Source organism: Drosophila mauritiana, chromosome 2L (assembly GCF_004382145.1).
Source record: "Drosophila mauritiana strain mau12 chromosome 2L, ASM438214v1, whole genome shotgun sequence".
Lineage (NCBI taxonomy): Eukaryota > Metazoa > Arthropoda > Insecta > Diptera > Drosophilidae > Drosophila > Drosophila mauritiana.
Genome location: NC_046667.1, coordinates 14,720,511 through 14,742,790, shown reverse-complemented (window position 1 = coordinate 14,742,790; position 22,280 = coordinate 14,720,511). Strand labels below are relative to the sequence as shown.

General features: G+C 39.8%; 1 protein-coding gene across 8 annotated transcripts; it reads right to left on the bottom strand.

Moving 5' to 3' along the window:
• Positions 1 to 406: 406 nt before the first annotated feature.
• On the bottom strand, positions 407 to 22,239 carry LOC117149030 (anoctamin-8). Of its 8 annotated transcripts, XM_033316709.1 has the most exons (19): positions 22,036 to 22,239; positions 21,016 to 21,408; positions 10,042 to 10,294; positions 9,523 to 9,893; positions 9,104 to 9,396; positions 8,883 to 9,038; positions 8,218 to 8,283; positions 6,314 to 6,449; positions 6,120 to 6,250; positions 5,773 to 6,054; positions 5,377 to 5,706; positions 4,854 to 5,216; positions 4,698 to 4,789; positions 4,298 to 4,435; positions 3,672 to 3,936; positions 3,082 to 3,180; positions 2,117 to 2,633; positions 1,843 to 1,988; positions 407 to 1,784 (listed from the first exon to the last, which is right to left on the bottom strand). In XM_033316709.1, exons 2-19 carry the CDS (start codon positions 21,275 to 21,277, stop codon positions 1,557 to 1,559), a joined length of 4,128 nt encoding a protein of 1,375 aa, XP_033172600.1. In that variant the 5' UTR covers positions 21,278 to 21,408; positions 22,036 to 22,239; the 3' UTR covers positions 407 to 1,556. The 8 variants fall into 8 exon arrangements, with proteins under 8 accessions (XP_033172600.1, XP_033172602.1, XP_033172605.1 ...); XM_033316711.1 differs by lacking the exon at positions 8,218 to 8,283 and having other exon boundaries at positions 22,036 to 22,238; XM_033316714.1 differs by lacking the exon at positions 3,082 to 3,180 and having other exon boundaries at positions 22,036 to 22,237.
• Between the last annotated feature and the right edge of the window lie 41 nt (positions 22,240 to 22,280).

Below are 22,280 nucleotides of genomic sequence, written 5' to 3'. Positions count from 1 at the left end.
GTCGAAGCAAAGGTATTTTTATGGACATGAAAGTAATAAATGGTATCACTTATATAAACTGACATTTAAAATAATATTACAAAAACTCCATAAACTTATCAGTCATCACATTGTCAAGGTAAATCTGTTTGAAGAATGAAGTACCATAGTTAACTAAATTTATCTATCTATACAGAAATAAAATAATAATATCTACCAATTTATAATAATATTAACTTAAACAAATATAAATGTACATGCCTAAAAAAGAAATAAGTTTTATCTGTACATTTGAGTCCTTTCAAATTTCATTTCTGCAAGATATGTTATCATCCCAAAAGTATGCTTCTTTTATTTTTACGAAGATTTAGCAAAGTTTTACACCCAACGGCTCATCCAGTCAAAAACAATTTCTTTATTGAATGGCTTTTACTTGAAATTTTTGTTCAACACAAGAGCACGTTTAATTATTACATTAATATAATTTTTATACCTCATTTAAATTACACTTAGTCCCTACAATATATTTACAAATAGCAGTTGTGATTGGGTGCATCTATGTTAAAGTGTAGATCCTTTGACTAGACGGTCGATAAAGTGTGCAATTTTTTTTTTGTTTTCCCTTCGATCAAGCTAGGACCACACTTAGAAAAACGAGGAAAAACATTGCAGCAAGTAATATGTAGTTTTCAGCGTTAATAGCTAGCTGCAGTTAGTAATAGTTTCCATCTGATCTGTTGTACCATAGCTAAAAGCGAGTGCGAAGGCGTTATCCTTTATATGGAAGGAACAATGGACGATATTATCTCACAGTTATGCGTGTCGTTGTTTTGTCTGATTTCGATTTTCATGTGAGAGTGTTTGCGATTGCGTAATTATTAATATTAAGTATTCGTTCACTGGCAACATAAATGCAAATTTAACATTTTCAACATTTTGTATGTAACAAAGTGATTTACACGACTAAACGCTAAGCAACAATGACTACGAAAACGAATTAACAGCTAAAACGCTAACACAAAATTCGTTTCACAACTCTTAAAAATTATGGTTTTGTTTGCTTACTACGATTTCTATTGATGCACTTCTATTGCACTGTACCCGAAAGTCTAAGTTGCCATAAACATTATTTAGTTTTGTATTCAAATAAACTCCATTCATACAAAACTTGATAAACTTGTATAAGAAATGGTTTTGGAAAAAATTTTCTCGGTTTTCACTGGGGAAACCGAAAAAAACAGACCAAGACTAAACATTAGAAAATCTAAGTGAAATTTACCTGTAGATTATTAGCATTGTTAATCTACAGGTAAATTTCATTCAACTTCTGCATTGCTTAGCTGTGGACCAAATAAAGTTCGTATCTTGTCGACCTATTGTTTGAGTAACTTAATTGGTAACCACTATATATAGTTAATTAGTTTCTTCCAACTCTGGACAAGACACACATTCAGCAAATTTGCTCATATATCATCAGTAACTTTGATAAAATCTCGGCTTTATGGGAGGGGCGGGTGCATAGAAAACTATTTACAAGGTGTGCGAAAGGGTGGCAATCAATCTTGGTATTTATTAGCCTAATTATCCGTATGCGGATGTGGATGTGAAGGTGGGTGGTAGTGCTGTTGTTGATGCTGCTGTTGATGATACGTCGATGGGCCGGCTTGACTGGACGATGTGGGTGCACCCGAGGTGCTTGCAGCTTTCATCGCAGGTATGATATCCTCAATTTGTATAAGTTGTTCGATGGGTATAAGAGACAACTCGCCACCCACTGGTTGTGGCATGGGCAGCTTGGCCAGAGCCTACAAAGACGAAGTTAGCAAGAATTATTGGTTGACTTTACTTCCTTCCTAGCCCTACCTTGGCATGCTCCACTGCTATGGTGGCTGCCTTCTCCGCCTCCCGTTGTCTTCGCTCCTTGAGCTTCAGCGAGAAGATGGCCACTGACCTCGCACTCTTCACCAGCTTCTGCTTAAGACGAGATTTCTTGGCGGCCAGTTCGGCAGCTGAAAATTAAGCAATTAAATGGCCATTAAAATTTCAAATTGACAACAACTTTGTGCAAAGAACTTAACATATTTTACATTTCTACCTAAAAATCAGACTATTATTTGTTGTAATAAATAAATCTTACCCTTAGCCTCGTCATCAGTGGCTGCTGTTGATGTGGATGCTGCTGCTCCCTGGGCATCCTTTTCTTTCTCCTTCTCCTTCTCCTTTGCCTTTTCGATTTCCTTTTCCTTCAGTCGTTCCTTCTCCTTTTCTTTCTCCTTCTCCTTAACACGCTCCTTCTCCTCCTTAACACGCTCCTTCTCCTCCTTAGCCCGCTCTTTCTCCTCCTTGGCCTGCTGCTTCAATTGCTGTTTATGGGATGAACCAGATGAAGAGTTTGATAGTGCGCCGACACTAGGTCTTGACTGGGAATTGCTGATCCCACCGCCGGATGCTCCAGCCGGACCAGGGCCACTGGGGCTAAAGACGCTGCCACCGCCGCCGGAGGACGAGGATGAGGAGGCAACTATTTGCTGCTGGTGCTGTGAAGCTGGTGGCGTAGCCAAATTGCTGCCTACTGCTCCCGATCTCATGGCCACATTGCACCATGATGGAGCTGGCTTCAAAATGTCTGCTGTATCTGCGCTGTTTCCGAGTTCCTTAAGTTGCATCAAAAATAAACCGATACTATTAGCATTGTATTTTGTGAGGGTAAATAAAAGTTTTAAGATCTATCAACATCGAAAGCTTATGGCGATTACACTATGATCTATGTATAATACTAGTAATCCATGCCTTTTGTTTGTAAGTGGATATGTGAGTGATTAGGGAAGCCAGCGTGGATTTGTGTGTACGAAAGCTTCTGCCATGCCAATCAAATTTCGTATTTCATTCGCCCTTTGCCCAACTTGAATTCCAATAAAAGCGATATTTAACACGGGTACAGCAATATGATTCACTACTACGGTGTACATTTCTACTGATCCTGCGATTTTCACGAATAAAACACCAACAACACACATTGAGTAACAAAACACATCATTCTTGGGTATATACTTCCGGTTTGATATATGCATATGTTATATATAGTATTTATCTATCCACTACCTTTGAAATACAATCTATGCTTCTATGCAGATTAGCATTGTCGTTGACTTTCAAACGTGACATCCATTCTGGTGCATGAAGTTTTATGTGTAGCTTGTCCTTCAAAAGGCGAAATTCAAGCGAGGTTGTAGGTTAAGTGAGTATTTCATTTGCTATTCGGTTTGGTTAAAAGTGGGGGGAGAATAGGGCAGTGCTATATGTTTCCAATATTTATAACAAAAAGTATTCCTAGCTCCTTTACTTAGAAAAACTAAGTTTACTGCTTAAAAAAATGACTTAACATTGGATAAACTTCTTCAGAACTGTATCTTCTTTAATCTCAAACTGATACACTGTAACTCCAAAGTGTTGATAGTTAGGAGGTCGGTCAGGTAGGCCGGTGATTTGGTGGATCTACAAGTTGTTAGTAGGGTAACCAGTATCGAGGCTTTTGTTAGTTGATGCAAGAGTCTACAGACACAATAAATACATTGAGCAGCTACACAGACACAGTAGGTCATTTGAAGAACTAAGGAAACTCATGTGATTTGGGGGGAAGGATCCTGTTTATAAGATATGCTATAACTACAACGTCTAAGCCCAGATCTTACGCTCATATTCAGATGCATGGCACTCTCCGCGGATATCTTGCGCGTCTTGTACGGTGGTATCTCAGGGATCGTCTGCTGCTGCGGCTCCCGCTGCGCCGATAGTTGCCGCATCGTGGTTCGCTGGGGGCTGCTACTGGCGCTGCTGCCTGTGTGATCGGCTGAATCGGTTGATTTCTTTCGGAAGGGCGGTATTTCTTGAATATGCATAGATTGCATGCGAGCTGCATATGCCGCCGAGTTCAGCGCTAGTGTGCTGGCGGAAGCTCTGTGTGCCGCACAAAAAGCGAGAAGTACAAAAAACAGGTAGTGTAAGAATAAGGAGTAAAAAGATATAGGAATTTTTTTTAATTATATTAAGTAGGTCACTAAGACAGAGCAGGTCAGCCAATTTTAGAAGTTTTCGTTGCAAAAATGTTGGAAGCTCGGAAACATGAAGAAAGTAAAGGAAAGCATACCTAATGCTGGTTTCAGCTGCTCGTTATATAAAACAATATTTTTCCAATGAATGGAGCAATCTGAAGCCAGTATTAGTCGCATTAATTTACAGCGTCGAAAGCATTGAAAACATGTTTCGAAACACACATATATCTATCTATCCAACCAACAACTATCCAACCATAATTTACCCGCTTTGCAGCTTCTGATGTTGTTGCATTTTTGCATTGTTACCAGCAAAAGTTGTTAAATTTCGCACTGAATAGCCCAGGTATGGTGGAATTTCCGGTATAAACATTTTCGATTTTTCAACACAACTCTGACAAGCTCTATTAAAAAACAAAATTATTTAGCTTAATTTAAAAGACCAAAAAGATTTTACGAAAATTTAGAAAAATGGGTAATTAATACATATAAAGTAAAAAGAGAAAAATCGAATGTAAAAAATGTATGTTCGGTGCATGTTCATAAAGTTCATGGGGCGATGAGTGGCCATTAGGGGTTTCCCGGCCCTTTGGCGTGTTCGAAATACTTAAGTTTTCCAGTCCCTTACTCCTTTATTATTAGTAGCTTAATGGAAAAGTCACTTACCCGCCATTACCGTCCTGATGCAGACTGCTCAGGGAGGCTCCACCATGTGGTGGCGTTGACTCATGCAGCGGTCTAATCAGTATGGTGCTGGTCTAAAAAGTGGAGTACAAATGTAATTGCATATGAAGTCCACACCTACACAGCTCATTAACTCACCTGCGAGGGCGGCGAATCCGGTGATGAATCACGATTCTCATAAATATTGACATCCGCCTCGATGTTACGCCCGTAGCCAGCGAACTCTTGTCCGTAGAGAAGTATATCCTCGGCCACCTGGCTCTCCATGGACTGGTCTCGTGTGGTATTCGCTCCGCTCTCCATTTGCAATCCGCCGGGGCCCTCCTGTTCCGGCTGCGTCGACGTGGTCGACTGCGGAGTGGGTGGTGTGGGGCGCGGCGAGGTGCCCTTGCACTGCATTTCCCGGCGGCAATGTTCGGCACGTGCGATTTCCGCTGCCAACCACGAGGGCAACTCCGGTAGGAGCCAGGTAAGTGCTTGCCGCAGTCCCAACATTATGTGCTGTAAAGTCAGCAAATATAGTTAATAGGTTGCAGCTAATATTAAGTTTATAAATTGGTAAATAAGTAAATGTCGTACAACAGCATTATATGTAAGTTGAGTCTCAATTATAGCGCTCCCTTCCAGATAACCAGAGATCCACTCTGTGCACAGAACTTACCTCCAGGGTAACAATTAGAATAATTGTCTGTGCCGTGGTCAATCCTGGCCATAGCCTCGACACCTGTCCAGAGAGGCCAATCAAGGCGCAATTCACGATAACGGCGGCGAGCGACAGGATGCTCAGGGCATTTTGCCAAGTTCCGATGTTGGCCACACGTTGCCCAAAGGGACGCTGATGAACATGGGCCAGTTTGAAGGCATCCGACCGAATCTCCATCAGGTTATTGATCAGAGCACAAACTCCAGCCAGTGGAAAGGCGGCCGAAAAGAGCACCACATAGCCCATTTGAACGAGCATCTCCAAGTGGTCAGAAAAAGTGCCATCGTACTGTGGGGCAGTATAAATCGAAAAGTCAGTTGACAAAGGATACACTACTTGAAATGTGTCAATCACCTTGTACAACGAGCTCTCTATTTCAGCCTGTCCAATGTTCCTTTTACTTGCCGATTCCGGCTGGTGGGATTTGGTGGGCGTTCCAGTGGACTCCGCCTTCAGTTCCGCTTCTGCAGTGGCCAGTTCCTCGGCTAGACTACGGGTCACATTTTGCGTAGGGCTAAGAGCACCCCACATATTGAAGCTCAGTTTGGCCAGTTTCCATTGTTCAAGAAAATAGGGAATTGCAGACTCTCGTAGATTTCCAATGATTTGACGGGAGATGAGCAGACCAGCCAGTTGCTGCGGCAATATGAAGAGCCATATTTACATAATCTATTGAAATATATAATAATCAAGATACTTACCTCTTTAAGTTTCTCCTCATCCCTCAAATAGAACGCTATATAAAAAAGCGACAGGAAGGAGTTGACAAACTGGAAAAGAGCCACTTTAGCTATCAAGTGGTTCTCATATTTCGACTGCAGGCGGTAGTTTTCTGTATGGAAAATAAGCGCTAGTAAAGATTTAAACCATATCTGATTATTTGTATCCACTTTACCGCGGTCGTTCAACCAAACGGCCAACTTAAAATAGGCCTCGTCCATTAAGGTAATGGCTCCTGCCAGCAAAACTTTCGGTATAACACTCAGGCAGCATAACACACTTTCCTCCGGCAACTTGGAGTCCCACCAGTCCTGTAGGTGTTAAAAATACACACAGTTGGAATAAATTAATAATAAATAGTTTTCTAACAGCTGACCACGCATAACATCAATATTAATAGGCATAACCCACTCTTACTCGAGTTTTCCATTAGCTTTTGCTACTTTCCCTTAATTAACCCATCATTATTACCCATTCTTTCTCTGACCTTTCACCCACCTCCCTTCTGCACCCAGCTAATAAAGAGCTCATTGAGTGTTTACGCACTTTGATTAAATTAAAAATCATTTCCCAGCATTAACTGCAATGTTTTCCGACGATCAATTATAACATTTCCCCGCCATATCTCCTTCATTTAGCCGATTGTTAAAAAGCTGAACAATAGGAACTTGCTGTATTATAACGTATATAAACCATTGTTTTATGTTGTTAATTTAACTTAATTAACCACATATTAGTTGGTCAATTTAAATGCTTAACTTTTTCGTTTATTCTGTTCAACTAATTGGAGTAACATGTTGAATAGATTTAAATGGTAACCTACTGTGCAAATGTCGTAAGTTAAACAGTTTCTTAGCCCATTTAAGGCATTCAATATTATTATTATTATTCGTGTGATGTCCCAAGTAACCAGGTTGTACTTATAACCACAAGTCTGCTTTTGACAAATAGCGCTTTTAGCCGCACCAAAATGCCCCACGATCGATGCCCCACCTCGCCCCTATACGCTTGATTACGACAACATTTAGTTGCTCGGTTGAACACTAAAAAGCGAACCGTACCAAAAGTGCCATTGTCCTCTGGCTCCTGGTGCGCATTAAGCCACATGAACTACCTGCAAACACCGAATGGTAGCAACAACTACCAAATGGTCCATTCTCAGATTAGTGAGATGTGTGCAGGAGCTTGTCCACTGCGCTGGCAGCTTTTTAACTTTTTTAATGACACGAGCAGATGCGAGACTGTAAATACTCGCTGGTAAAGGCTAAACAGTTTTATCAACAGGCTGGGCAAACAAGCTTTTCAGTAGTTAACTTCTATCAGCTATCACTGAAGTGCATAAAAAATTAATTAAATCTGTTTAAACCATCTAAGCTGATTTGGAAATTACCACTTAAAGCGGTGCTACTTATTGAATTTACTTATCGAAGCCAAAAAAGAATAGAGTTGATTTTAGAAAATATGTTAGTTCAAATTTTATGAAACTAGTCAAGACTTTCAACTATGCGTGCCATTTTCTAATGTCAAGCAAAGTTTTATAGTACTAGTATTTTGTCAACGTCGAGGTTGCGTTCACCAGCACTCTTCTTACTTTTCCCCATTCAGTATCTATTTTCAGTTTTCCAAAGGCAGTTTATTTTTCGCCAGCTGAGCATTTTAATTAACGTCAGCTAGGGTTGGAAAAAGGAAAAAATTGCGTATGCAATATGATGGCCTGAAGCCACTGCAAAAATACTTCTACCAAAGTGAATATGTGTGAAAAACTTTTAATGAAAAAAAACCTTTGGAATGTACCACCCTGCAGTTTCTCAATTCATCACAACCCAAAAACATCACCGCGCAGCCCGCACCTTTTATCGAAACTGTTTTGATTAAATACCAAATATGAACTACAAAATATTTGGATTGTTTGTTCCCACCATACAATGGGAATTTTATCAATACCCAGAAATAAATATTATTGCGTTATTTGCGTTTTTGAATGATGACAATGACAACTACAACACAAATGCGTGAATTGTTCGATCATACATTAATCATAGTAAATTATTGAAATGCAATTGAAAAATGAATAAGAACCTTGTGCAAATTATACATGCATTGAGCAATTCCTTTATCTGGTATGTTATGGTGATCCAGCCAATCCTGTGAAGTATACAAAAATAGAAAACAACAACATAAAACGAAAGCATAAATTATAAGGAAAATGTGAAAACAATTCAATGATGTGTGTTAGTGATAGACTTATTTTACTTTGGCCTTATCTCTTTGGGTGTTTCAGTTGCGAAAGTAAAGTGTAAAGAATTAAGACCAACTTAGAAAAATTGACCGGAACCGGAAATTGGGAAAATATATACGCGTGTTTGCAATGCAGTCGAAACATGGGAGTGATATGATTATTGCAAACAAATTGATAAGCAGGCACACCATCTCAATCACTCGTGCGCATTGAAATTGGCATTAAGTATACGCACTGTGGAACACGAATGTCGTGATAAGGAAAGTGCTGCGAATTCCCTTGCAAATATTAATAAAGCTTTATGGGTATATCAGACACTAGGAAATGCTTATAAATAAAAAACTAAATATTGAAAATTTTACTGAAGATACTAAATCTTCAGTAAATATTCAGATTCTGTCAAATTCTTCTTTCCATAAAGCTCAATATTTGTTAGGCCATTCTGGCAATTTTTAGGCATACACATTTGGGAACATGTAGAAACGTCATTAAGGTTCATCCTCACCTGAAAACGCAGCATGAGAAACATCACAGCAAAGACCACACACAGACAACATCCAATTATGGGAAAGCTGACCAGATAGCGAAACGCTCGACGCTGCCATGCCGGCGCCTCCTTGGGCTCCAAACGACCCGTCACGTTGTTCTCCTCCAAAGGACCCTGGAGCAATGATCCGCGTTATACGATTAATCAAACAAATGGTCAATAACTTCTGTTACGCTCACCTTATACAGCGGCCTAGGTGGTTCCAAAAGCTCTGGCGGCGTTGATAAAGTGCCCCATCTGAAGGCCAATTCCACGGAATAGCGCTTCCAGGCCTCCAGATACAGTGAAGCCCAGGCGACATTAAACAGGGAGAAGAGCACGTGGCCCATGTCCTGTGCGGTTTGACCCTTGCCCCATAGAATGCAGAAGAGAATTGTGCCAAACACAGCCGGAACGCCCAAGGCGCAGGTGTAATGACCTAGCCAGGCAAAGTACAAGGCAACCTTAACGCCAAAATAGGCAGCAATGTCATCTGAAAGGACAATATTTGCCTTATGACTTTTATTTACATTCAACGTTTCAAAGATGTATGTGTAAGTAACTAAGCATAGTACTTTGAACTTCTGGAGTGATGAATTCGTAGTATAATCCATCTTACCCAGAGGTTGCGGTGCGAATATCTGCTTAACCCAGTGCGTCTGCAGCTGCGTCAGCGAACTGGGCTCGTGCAGCGGAAAGACCTGTGTGATCAGGCCGGACTCCTGCCAGGTGGCCACGATGCTCTGACCCTCGGCGACAGCCGCTCGTCCATGCAGGGCATCGATGTCACTGCAGCCGGCTCGCAGACCCTGCAGCACCTGGAGGACCAGCCACTGGCGCTCCTGGGAGGTGAATAGTGCCGTGCTTCCCACATCGCCGCGCAACTGCTGGAAACAATGGCTCTCGCGGGTGGTGAACTCCCTCAAAGCACCGCCCAAATCCGGTCGCAGGCGTTTTGGCAGGCGGGCTTCTTCAGCGGCTTTAAACAGTCTGAAAACAATAGATTATATATTATTATAATTCGATTTAGTTTACAACTTTAAGTGATAGCTTATTTTAACATCTGTTTTTATCTATATATATATTATTCATAGTAATAAGAAAGGGTAAATAGACAAAGGGTTCCGGTTCCACTTACACATTAACGGGAGCACTGACATAGAACGCATTTCGGCGCGTACTCTCGTGCGCCTTGACCTGGACCAAAAGACCCAGACCAGCCGGCGGCTGCGAGCGGATACGGGCTAGGAGCCAGCGGAGCGCTTCGTCTGGTGCATCCTCAGGAAATTCAATAACCACATCACATTGTGTGGGAATTTTATTGAGCCAAAGGCGACGAGGAGTCATCAAATGACCTGCGTAGGGCACTTTGCGGCGTAGTTGGCGGGAAGCTGAAAAAAGTAAGACAAAGTAATCATATTAAAGACTAGTTGAGATACATCCATTCTATCCAAAAAATGGGTTGCATAACATAGCATAGGTAAAAATACGGGGGATTCAAGTACACACAGACCAAAGCAGCTCAAAGGAAAAGAATACGAACCGCAAATAAGCCAACCTGACATGGTTAAAACATGGAAAAGCAACATTGCCGGAACTTTTAATTAGAAAAGATAGAAACATCAACAAATGCAAAAGGCAAGTGGTGAAAGGGGGAGTGCAGACAAGAAATTTCACCCCGAAAGAAAGAAAATCAAGTGAACAACAGGGTTTGATCAAAAAACGACTGTTTAAATAATTAGACTCTAAATTTTTACAACAGTACAAACTTTACTGAAAATTTACACTATTCTTGATAACAACCTACAATTACAACTTTAAGTGCTTTACCAAACTTAGTTTAGAAATGAAAAACTCGATATTATTTCATAATGTAAATTGTTTTGGAAGTTTTCGAACAGCTTCTCGGCGTCGTAATTAATGATGAACTTATTTTCGCCCGGGCAAGTAATATTTCAGCGGGAAGACAAAATAGCACGGAGCAAAGACAAAAAGTCGAAGCTGCACTAAAATTGATAGCGAGCAAGGACATTCTGCCACCGTTAATGTCCTTGCGACTATCAACAGCTTTCACTTGAATTTTGGCTAATGACAAATGCCACTTGCAGTGACCTCAAGCGCTGACTTGGTTCGCTGCCAATGTTTTCTTTCGATAAGAATAATAATAATGGTGGGTTCTTTCTAAATTCGCCGAGCTCATTACGAAGGTCACAATGTTTTCGCCATAAAACGATAAGGTTGTAAAAAAGTACTTTGCAAGAATTCTCCCTGAATACTTTGTCGCTAAATATAAAAATACGCTTTAAATTTCAATGGGACATTCCAAAATCCATGTTCATTAAGACTCAAAGTAGCGTAACGCTCATCATTATAAATATTCTAATTGAATTGAAAGGCTCAAAATCCCTTAATTCGCAAAAAGCTTTCGTCAACTCAAATAGACCACATTTCGTAATGACTTATTCAGCTTGGTTTTGCACAGGCGAAATTGCTCATCATTAATTACACATCGTAACATTTTACTAAGCCCCTATCCGCACTCATTACAATATTTGGATATTTATGTAACAAACTCAATTATACAGCTTAAACTCAGCTTTGCCTACGATTTGGTAACAAAACCGAATTTAATTAGGGTGCCTAGAGCAAGCAAATTTTATATATATATTTAGAACGTTTATAAGTATGTCGATATGTATAAAACTAATTATAAGCGACATGAACAAACCGCAGGAGCAACACGAACTGATGTCTGCATATTTGGGCAACAGAGTAAATCACGTAATGCGGAATTTCGTAATTAATTCCATAAATAAAACAGGAACAACGCAATTCCAATTCCAAATCCAAATGCTAACCTTTAACCGAATGGGATGCTGTTGCATTGCAAATGAGCTGTGAATTTGCCTGTGGTATTCAACGACCCGGAGGAATATAAACTCATACGCAATCAATGTAACCGCTCTACGATTGCCAGCCATTTTGATATGCTAAACACACAAATGTGTTTAGACATCGCACCCTCACGCTCGGCTCATAAAAAAAATTGTGACAAAAGAATGGATCACAGGCGGAAGGACCTCTGCGGAAAAGAGCACGCGTTGTGCATAGTTGCCATATCCTGCGGGATTTGCAAATAAAATCTAAAGCATCGTGAGTAAATAAAAAGCTAGCGCTGGCGGCTAGAAATCACTTTATTGCCGGTCAGGGGCGGCATATGCTAATAAGGGTTACAAGCCATAAAAAAATGGAGCGTACTTGAAAAAGAAAATTTGCTCGCTAAATCACGTGATTTAGCTTAATAAAGAACGTTTGAAAATCGATATAAAAACTAATATCCTAAATTATTTAAGAACATTTCCAACTTATATTAGACACATTAATAGACCTCGCAAGAGAACTTACTGAGTAAATATAAATAAATGTTTCCCATTTATTATTATAAACAAAAGTGGGCAAAAAGTGCAATCAAGCCACACTTCCTAATCCAATCCAATGTAAACCAAACCAATTTTGGTGAGTAATACACGACATCAAGAGCAGCAGGCCAGCAGAAAGCTGGCATGAACCACACAATTCATTATACAGTCCGCACATGCTTAAGTTGACACCGACGAGGACGACTCCACTTGGAGGAGCAAGTCGAGCCGGCGAAGGAAGTGCCAGCTAATGCTTTCGGCTGTTAAATCAGCAGCACTGCGACCCCTCTTAAGGGGCGGACTGTGCCTTGAATAATTAATGAAATCGGCTTTGGGCGAACCACCCATCCATCCACACTCTTCTGCTGGGCGCCAAAATGAAGCCACAGCAACGCATAATTTGTTGCATAAGCGGGATGAAGGAGTGTGATGGTCCAAATTTAATCAGCAGATTCGTGTCTGATGGCTGCAGCCTCGCCATTCCCAAGCATTCAGTTAAAACAGTTTATGTTTTAATTAACCTTGATGGTGACGAGAGCCACAGAGGAGCTGCAAAAGCTCATTAGCAAACCTTCAACACTCGCAGACTTAATTGGCTCCAGCTTGAATTGCGTCTAATTGAAACTAGAAGATGTAATTTTGATGATGACCCACCCCATCGCAACATTCCATCAATTCAGCAACATCATCGCAAAAGGGAGCACATCCTGGCGTCATCACCGCCATCATCTAATCATCACTGAGTCAAGTCAGGTAGCCGTTCTAGGAAGTGAACACTTCACTATTATAGTTGACACGATGTCCTTCCACCTCATGTCAGATGTGGGAGATGGTTAGCTTGGCTTTAAAGCTTGGCAAAATGTAGTATGCTCATTAAATTGTCTGAAAGCAATTTGAATTTCTTAAGTTTGCGCAGCATAACTACATTCAATTGTTTGTTATATATCAGAATACTATCTGCAATTACCCACCTAATTGTTTTGATGACCTGGCTACAGACGAATGCTTAATGACCTCGAATGGATTCTCTTCAATATGCAGTTTAATTGTACATTCCGCCCGCATCAAATTGCTCTTAATGACACACGCTTAAATAGAGTTAATATGCATGACATACGCGTGCTTCATAAAATCCTTTGTTATAAAATATTTAATACCGCGAATTTAACACATCGTTGCACTAAGAATCGAGCGTCTGAAATGTTTTTTTCCCGTTTCACGTTTAAGTGGCACGATATCCTGCTGCACAGCAGGATATGCTCATGTTTTGCGGGAAACATTTTTATTGATGCACCGAGTCCTTGTTGTGATTAATGTTCCCAAACTGGGGAACTTAATCGTGCCCACTCTCCAGCCGACAGCCTCCATTTATCCAGCCGCCCCTTCCCCCTTTGGGTAGTTAATCTGCAACTTTTGCTGCCCAAGTGGTTGACAGGACAGTGAGCATTGAAGGACCCAAGCTTGGTCAGCATAAATTAATTGCATTTGTGTGTGGGACACAAGCAACTGAATATATAGCAGTAAAGGCAGTGAAACTTTATCGCCGGCATGGATATGTGTCTTTTGAACATCAGAGTGCAAAGTCCTTAATTGAGTTTTAATCCTGTTAAGTGAAAGTGGTCAGTTATCAATCTAATGCAATAAGTTAACAAGCGGCTTCAAGGTGCTCACTGTTATGTTTGTTCGCATTTTCAAGGCAAATGACTGTTTTACCAGAATTTTTTCATGACTAAGAGGCTTTTAAAATATATATACAAGATCACTCACGAACATAATCTATCTCTCTTCATTTTTCCGCACAGTCTGTGATAATTTTTAATGCAAAAGGATTTTTTATAGACATCCTTTTTCAGTCCTTTTTGCTCTCGAATCCTATAACTGACAACCAAAACCACTCAAACTGTCAAAATGGCCACCCAAAACGACAAGGGGAAAACGGAAAAAAGGGGATAAATGTTAGGGACTCTTCAGCAAAACGAGCTCTTCAGCGAGCTTCGGCTATATTGATTGAATCTGCATATATAATTGAAAGCTGCCGCTTCAAAATCAAAACGTTTCGACGGAATCAAAACATAATTTATTAAAAGAAGTGAGAGGCATCTTTGAGTCCCAATTCTATTCAATAATATATATATTTAGATAAGTCTTATCTACCATTTAAGTTACAAGACTTCTGCTTCAATATGTCAGACTTGAACAGAAATAGCTAAAGGTTATCAACGTGAAGAACTTGCGTTCTGCTCAGTTGGCTAAGGAAAAAGTTAATGAGGGCTAACGGCGACAACTTGAAAAGTTCACAACTTACTTTTTCCATTCCCTTAGGATTTAATTGACAACTGTGAAAGCATTTTGAAAAAGGAGAAATCCAATATGTATTTTCAAATCTCAACAATTTAATTTTTGATAGTTAGCGGAGAGTTCTTGAAATTGTTCAAATAATAAATTTTATAAGGAACGCATACTTTAATCCAGGCTAAGTATTATCCTTAATTTTGACGTTCCCTTTTGCTGTCTTACATTTAGGCCAGTTTAATTATAGCGCTAATAGGGTACAAGTGTTGCCAAAAAGAAAAAGCTTGCAGACATAATTACACATTATGCGAGAAAATTAAATCATAAATCTTTCTTGCGTTTATAATGAAAATCCACTTAGGTCAAACCAAAATCAGGCAAGGACGAAACAGCCGTATGCGAGATAACAACAGGCGAGCAGGCCGAAAGCCAGACAACCAGGAAATTCCAAGGACACGTGAGTGGGAGGCAGTGTTTCCCCATGTCGAACAACACTGTTCGGTTGTCAGTGCTGCCATGTTATAACGCGAAGACCCGTCCACATACACACACATAAAAACGGACAAGCTGTCAGTATAATATGCAACATTTTAATGGCTTTTCTAAAGATGCAACAAGCACCCGTCGTGACTTTAATAATTTTAATTGGTTTAAACTAAATTGAGGGCGGGAAAATCGCATATTGCTTGTAATTCAATCTGCGACAAGCTAAATGTAAATTGTGGGTAGTCTAGACATAATTTTCCTCTCTCCATATCGCATTCCTAATGTGGCTTAGAACATTGTTAATGTTTTAGTTAATAGTCCCCTTGACAGAGAAATAACATCTTGAATTTAAAAAGACTTTTTTGACACGTATTTAGTAAGTAAGAGTAATGGAGATTTTTATTTTTATAAAAATATAAACCTACTTTTCAGCTGGCTAAAAAAAAACCACTATTGAGACTTTTGACTTATTGCTGAGCTTGAAATAAATTTTCATGTTTGGCACGTATTTCATAACTTCTGTTTTGGAAAATGAAAAGTGCTGATGAAATGAATAAATATGATTTATTACTGCTTTTAACGACCATAAAACCCTGTACTGTGAAAGGCAAAATTAGCAAATTTAGTTTTAACTGTTAAGACAGCCATGAAAATGAAGAGATTTGCAAACTTATTCAGATTAGCCACACACTACAAATTGGCCAAAAGCCTCATCAATATAGCAACCCATTAAAGGTGTCAAGACAGAAAACCGTCAAGGAAATGGACGGCTTTAGCTCAAAGCACTTAAGGTAGGCCCACGGAAGTCGGTGATAAGATCATATATTTACTCTCTAGATATACCAACATAATTGATTTACTGGTACTTGGACATCTGCTAAACAGCAACAAGGCAAACAAGATGTATGACGAGAACACGCAAAGACAAACCACTTAAGGAGCAATCGATGGCGGATAAGATAGGACACACTATCGCTTGTACAGTGAGACCTCGTAGAAAAGGTCTTGTCATTAGAATTGAAGCATAATTATCACTACACATTTCCTATATGTCCATATAGATTCCGAGATCTAAAGGTTTATACGGATAAATAACGGACAGAAATAGATAAGTCGACTCGGCCAGTGTTGTAAAACATATTATTTTTCTTATCCACAAATGTATGATATATAATTTATTTTTTGTACGGTGAAACCATTTCGGTTTAAAAACATTATCATATGACATGCATTAAATTTCAATTATGTTTTTACAAATAATATTCCACTCGACAAGTTGTCTCGGATTTCCACTGTAGAGATTCCTCATAACTGTCCGAAACTATCCGTCATTTTATTAAATAAACATTATGACTCTCCTGACACTGACAGCAATTTTCCGCTTCCTCGCCTGCCCTGCGTACAGCAAACGGAAATTGATTTTGCGCTGATGTAAATTAAATAACTAAATTGCGCACAACTACGGGACACGATTTGCAACCAACCGCAAAAATGATAAGCATATGAAAATACATTTTATCACAGATTCCAAGCAATCGGAAATTAAATTAAATTTATAAAAAATCGCAAAAACAGTTTAGTTTAAATAAAAAGTTCGCATAAAAATATTATAAAGCATACCTATTAGGTTTTGGGCTATAACCAGGCTATAAAGAGAATTTAAGGGTATATTGAACCTTAAAACTACATACAAACTTCTCTCGACCAAAAATATAAAAGCGAAAATAACCGAAATGCCAATAATAAAGGTTTCTTATAGTTTCGAACTGGATATAATAAAGTTCTTCCGCAGACAGTAAACACATTCAACTTCTACTTGGACTCATTGATTTTTCAATTTCTATTTCAGCCGTTTTCGGCAGAATTTCAAAGTGCACTTGCGGCACGAATTGTAAATATATATTCCTACACTGCGATCAAAATTCACCTATATAAATGAAATCAATAGAAAGGAATTCATATTTACTATAAAAGGTAATTATGAAATGTTGAATGTTTCTTAAGGGACTTGCTTGGAATATGGAAATGATTTTTGGTAAACTTTTAATTTTAAAGGAACTCGTGTCAAGTGCCGCGCAATCCAAGGATTCGCGATGCGGTGTATATTGGACTCCAGCCAAGTCCCGTGGCGAAAAACCACCACATGCAATATAAATACAGACAACGTTCTTTTTTTTTTTAGCTTTATATTCATTTTTTTGGCTGCGTAGCAAACGAAGAGCAATGCCGTGGGCGATTCAGCTCAACTTGGACGGAAGCACGTCGGTCGAAGAGGTGCTAGGAAGGTCTGTCAGGATAAAACCGGAGAAGGAGCAACTTCCTTTGCCATGGAATTGGGTTTTGTGCACTGTATACCGTCTATTGTTTCCTGCAAAGCAGGTTACGGCTTTGGCTAAGCCATCCGGACATGAGCATCATCAAGACAACAATGTTATGCGCATCGGGAATGCAGGTAAGATTGTCAGATTGTCTGGCTTTCCAGTCAGCCCACCAATCTAGGCCAACTCCCTCACAGTTACTGTGAGACTTTGTTTGAAATCAAAGTTTAATCAGTGCTTTAGTTTAGTTTAAAAGTCGGGAGACGTTACACATATTATAGCTAAATCAGCCATAGATGTGTTGAACTAACGAATATAACTGCTTCTCTAATCTAAAGCTCATCAATTTCTGAATAACTCGACTTTATTCAATAAAATTTATGTTTTAAGCCAAAGCTAATATTAAAAAAACAGTTAAGCTCGTTCTGGACTAAAAGTGCAAAAAGTTGACAGAAACCAATCAGATTAGCAGGCAATCAAAGCTGTAAGCCATAACCGGGAAACAGCTACGCAAATGAAAATGCTACCCGATTCACCAGAAACCTAACTAACGAAAAGTGTGGGTGCACAGGGGATTTCCACGGAAATTAAGCTGCTCTCGATGCCATCGAAACAGAAGCCACGTTGATGTTTGCCCACGATGAATTTAACAATTTAAAACACAACCGCACACAGGTGAAAACCGAATTGTGGCTGGGATTGCCGGCGAATGCAAGCTCAGCTTCTTTGCCTGTAAGTATCCCACATCGGGTCGGGTGTCAGTCAGTCTGCGCTTTAGGCAGGATTTTCCCAAGCATATGGTAGCCATGCATCGGATGGAAACGTACCCAGAAACATCCGGTTGCCTGTAACTAGCATCGCCCGGGAAAACGGCAGACGCCGGCAGGCAAGAAGCTGCTGAACCTGGTTGGCATTATGGCTATATGTATGTGGCTCAGTTGCTAAAAGTGCACACATCTTGCCACGCATTTACATATCAAGATTTTCAGCTGAATTGCGGTTTTGCTAAAAACAAACTACAATAGCAGATATGGCTGATAAGTAGTTTGAAAATTTGCTATATCGTTATCCAAGTTGTCGGGGTATATGTTTTAAATAATAGACTTCCAAGCACAGGAATTTTAATACATTTATTTTATTTATACGAAATCATTTACACTCTAAGAAAAGGCGGCCATATAAAACATATTTTCTAAGTAACTCAGTTCCATTCAATTGCTTTGGTATACCAAAAGAAACAGCCATCAATTTTTCAGAGGAAACGGAAGTAAAGGGAATTTGGGTGCAATGCGCACTTAAGCGCCATGAAGTATGCAACACAAACAATGAAAATGTCATTAATTTTTTTTGTTATTTAAGAAATCAGTTTTCTCATCTTGACAAAGTAAATGGAAAAATAATGGTTCAGCATGTTGTAAGCTTTATGAAAGGTCTGATATTGTAGGGCTTGCAACGACCTCTTTTTTTGAATATGCCACAAAGTTCAAGTGCAACTGAAAGCGAGCACAAAGAACGTCTTTATTCCCCTTTGGCGTTTCTTTTGCCAAAAGCCAACAAGAAAACTGCAAATCTGACACAAATAAAGCTTTTATATCCTTGGTTTAATGTATGTGCTCCTTGCTGAGCCATAAGCTTCCTTTAGAAAAAAACCATTAATATAAATTCGAAGGAAAAACCCTAGAAAAAAGTCGACTAAACAAACATTTAGCCTGGTTTTTGTTTATGTGCTGCTGATTTGCTCAAAATACACAACTAACATGTGTAAACATTCGCAGACAGTTTAGTTCTTACTACAGCCTTATTTAAAGCAGTATTAACTGTCTAGGAAATAGATGCGGTTTATAAATAACAAATTGCAGAAAAAGGAAAAGAACCATCGCAGAATATTTTAAAATTTAAGTTCCATGCTCTTTCAGAGCATACAAAAAAAGCATAAATATCAAACAATAATTTGAAAACGACGGCGGGCACAACAAATTTATTTCCCACTTGAACCCCTGACAACAATGCCATAAAAGGGGTTAACTGTCAGAATCATGGCGCATCTATGGCCCCAACATTCAGGGGAGCTGTCAATGCCGCTGGCAGCCAGGCCAACAAATTTACAGGCAATGCCCTGAAGCTAACGCAAATAAAAATGACAACAAAACAATCTTTAGCGGAGGCAAACAAAGATGGGAATACAACAAATCCAGGCAGTTAGACAACGGAGCCAAGAGCAAAGAGATGGGGCACACAAAAGTCAACGTTAGATATGAGTGAGTATGATTCAATTCCATTAGCAGGCGCTTTGCAGCACAGTGGGATCGAAATAAAATCGATGAACTTCCCAACGATGTTGGCCAAATTTCCTTCTAATTCCTAGCGCACGCAATGCATTTTCAGTCAAATGGTTGGTCGGCCAATGGAACACTGGCGGTGGGAGGAGCGTGAGTGAGTTGGCGCGCCAAATTGCAAGAAATATATCACAAGATTGATGATTACATAAGCTTAAGGAAAATGTATTATCTATCTACGATCAGCTACTATTCAAGTCTTATAGATTGCATTAGAGTTGGCTAAGTGAAAGCTATAACTTCATTTTCTTGGTTGTCAGAAGTCACGACATGAAAAAGTAAATAGAACCAACCCTTATGCCAGCCGATATTGTAGTCCATTCCCATTCAATGTCGTTCAGCCATCAATCCAATACAGACACCCCATATATTACTATACACACGCTACCTTGACCCATAAAAGCTAATGAATTTAATTAACTACCCTCAAGCCAGTCACCGCAAGTAAACATAGGCGAAGAAGAGTGGCAGGACTCTTCATATGTGGCCCAATAGAGGCGAGCACTTGAACTAGACTAGGTTAGCCAGTCTAAGACAATCGATATGGGGATAGGCTGGTGCAAAATTAGCCAGCACGGCGCCCCATCAATTAATGAGTAATCCAATGGGGAATATCCGACTGTTCGGTCGGCGGTGATGTACAAAGCTCGCGGCGCATTTCCTTTGTCATCTTCGCATAAATAATTCAAATAGCGCCTTCCGTCAGACGGCGACGCTTTTCAATAGCTCCGCTGCACAAAGGACTCGAGTGGGACAATGGCAATGAGGCATCTTTAACCCACCTACCCACTTCTACATGCACAGCGACGTCTGAGTGAAATGCATGCAAAAGTTTCTTTTATTTGTCTATGGCTGACAGGATGTGCGCCAATCTGAAAGTAATTTCAGCGTAATTGGATAGTTGCCCATATAAAAACTTTTAAGTCGCTCCCAAGGGAGAACTAACGCACGGAAGTGTTAAATTATTAAGTGATTAAGCATATTGGTTGGAAAATCTATTATATAGTGCATGCTTTACAAACTTTAAAACCATGTGCAAGTTTCCATATACCTTCTTCTTACTTTCCTTCTTTCTGTTCATATGACACAACCAGCAATTTCTTAGTATCTACCTATGACAAATGAACAGGTTGAAAGTTTGTTTTTCACCTGTCTACGCTGCTATCGAATACAAATAGATAAAAAGCTGTGGGGCATGACTTCATATATATGCAACCGAATTTGTGGAGTTTTTGTTTTCCGTTCTGAATTTGGCACTCACCATTCTCGATGGTCTCCTTGGCACAGGAAATTATTTTGCCTTTGCGACGTCGCAAATTCGATTCGAAGTTGTTGTCATCGGTGAAATCATCCTCGCCGCCATCCCTTGGCCCGCCACCAATCTCGCCGGCTGTTGAAGTCGCCGTTGTTGTCGCTGTGGAGTCCGGTACATCCTCCGACGACTGCTGCTGCTCCTCCGAGTACGGAGCTCCATCTCTGCCTTCTTCGGTGCCGTGCATTAAAGTTTTAAAAGTTTGGCTCATTCTATGCCAGAATTCGTTGGTGATTTATTTTATATTTAATTAGTGTACTTTTGCTTGATTAAATCGGCGCTCTCAGTGTTTGTGTTTACCAATTGGCATACGATAACAGGCTTAGCATGTTTGCTCATGAACTGCAATAATGTTAAATGAAGCCGATGGCCCAAAAAAGTAGGCAACAGAAAGGCAAGTTTGTTATGGCACAAGACTTTTTTCTACCATCACGAATAAGTTAATGCTTAAATTTAGTGCGTGATTGAAGAAAAAAGCTATAGTGGACTTAAGCATCACGCCATTCGCAGAGAAATGTGTAAAGAGAAAAAAAAACAGAATGCCAAGACTTTGCCGGCTAAAAGGACGCTGTTGTTGCCACTGCTGCTACTGCTGATGTGGTGGCTAGTAAAAGTGGGTTGGTCGGTGCTGGGGCATTGCCGCCGAGTGAAATGGGGTGGGTTCAGACATTACGCACAACCCCAAGACCGATCCTAAATGCGTTTCGGAAAGCGAAACTACTAAGGCGGTTTCGCAGACAAGTTGCGTGAATAGCAGTGAATCGAAAAACCCTGTGCAAACAAAGACAAAATCCAAATGTCTTTCTTATTTCATAATCGCTTTGCGCATTTAGGTTAACAAATTTTTAGATTAACAAGAGCATGATTTCATTTGCCACTGAACGAAAAAACACTATCGTACGCAAGGAAACCAAACGCTTTAATTCCAACAGAAATTCGTTTAACTTAAAAACAATTAACCACTATTACTTTCACAGGTTTTTCCTTTTATTTGGAAATGTGTCATGGGGAACGCGACGCGAAGAAAGTGTTTGCGCGCTACGAAATGCCGTCAGAGACTGAAATGTCTTTCACTTGGCTGCGGAAGTTGAAAATTCAACACGAAGAGCAGCAGTGTGGTGGATTTCTCAGTTATTGATTTTGCTTCTGCAAAGACAGCAAACGCAAAAGGGCAACATTTGCTGGTCGGTATGCTTTTCGGGGGGGGAATTGGG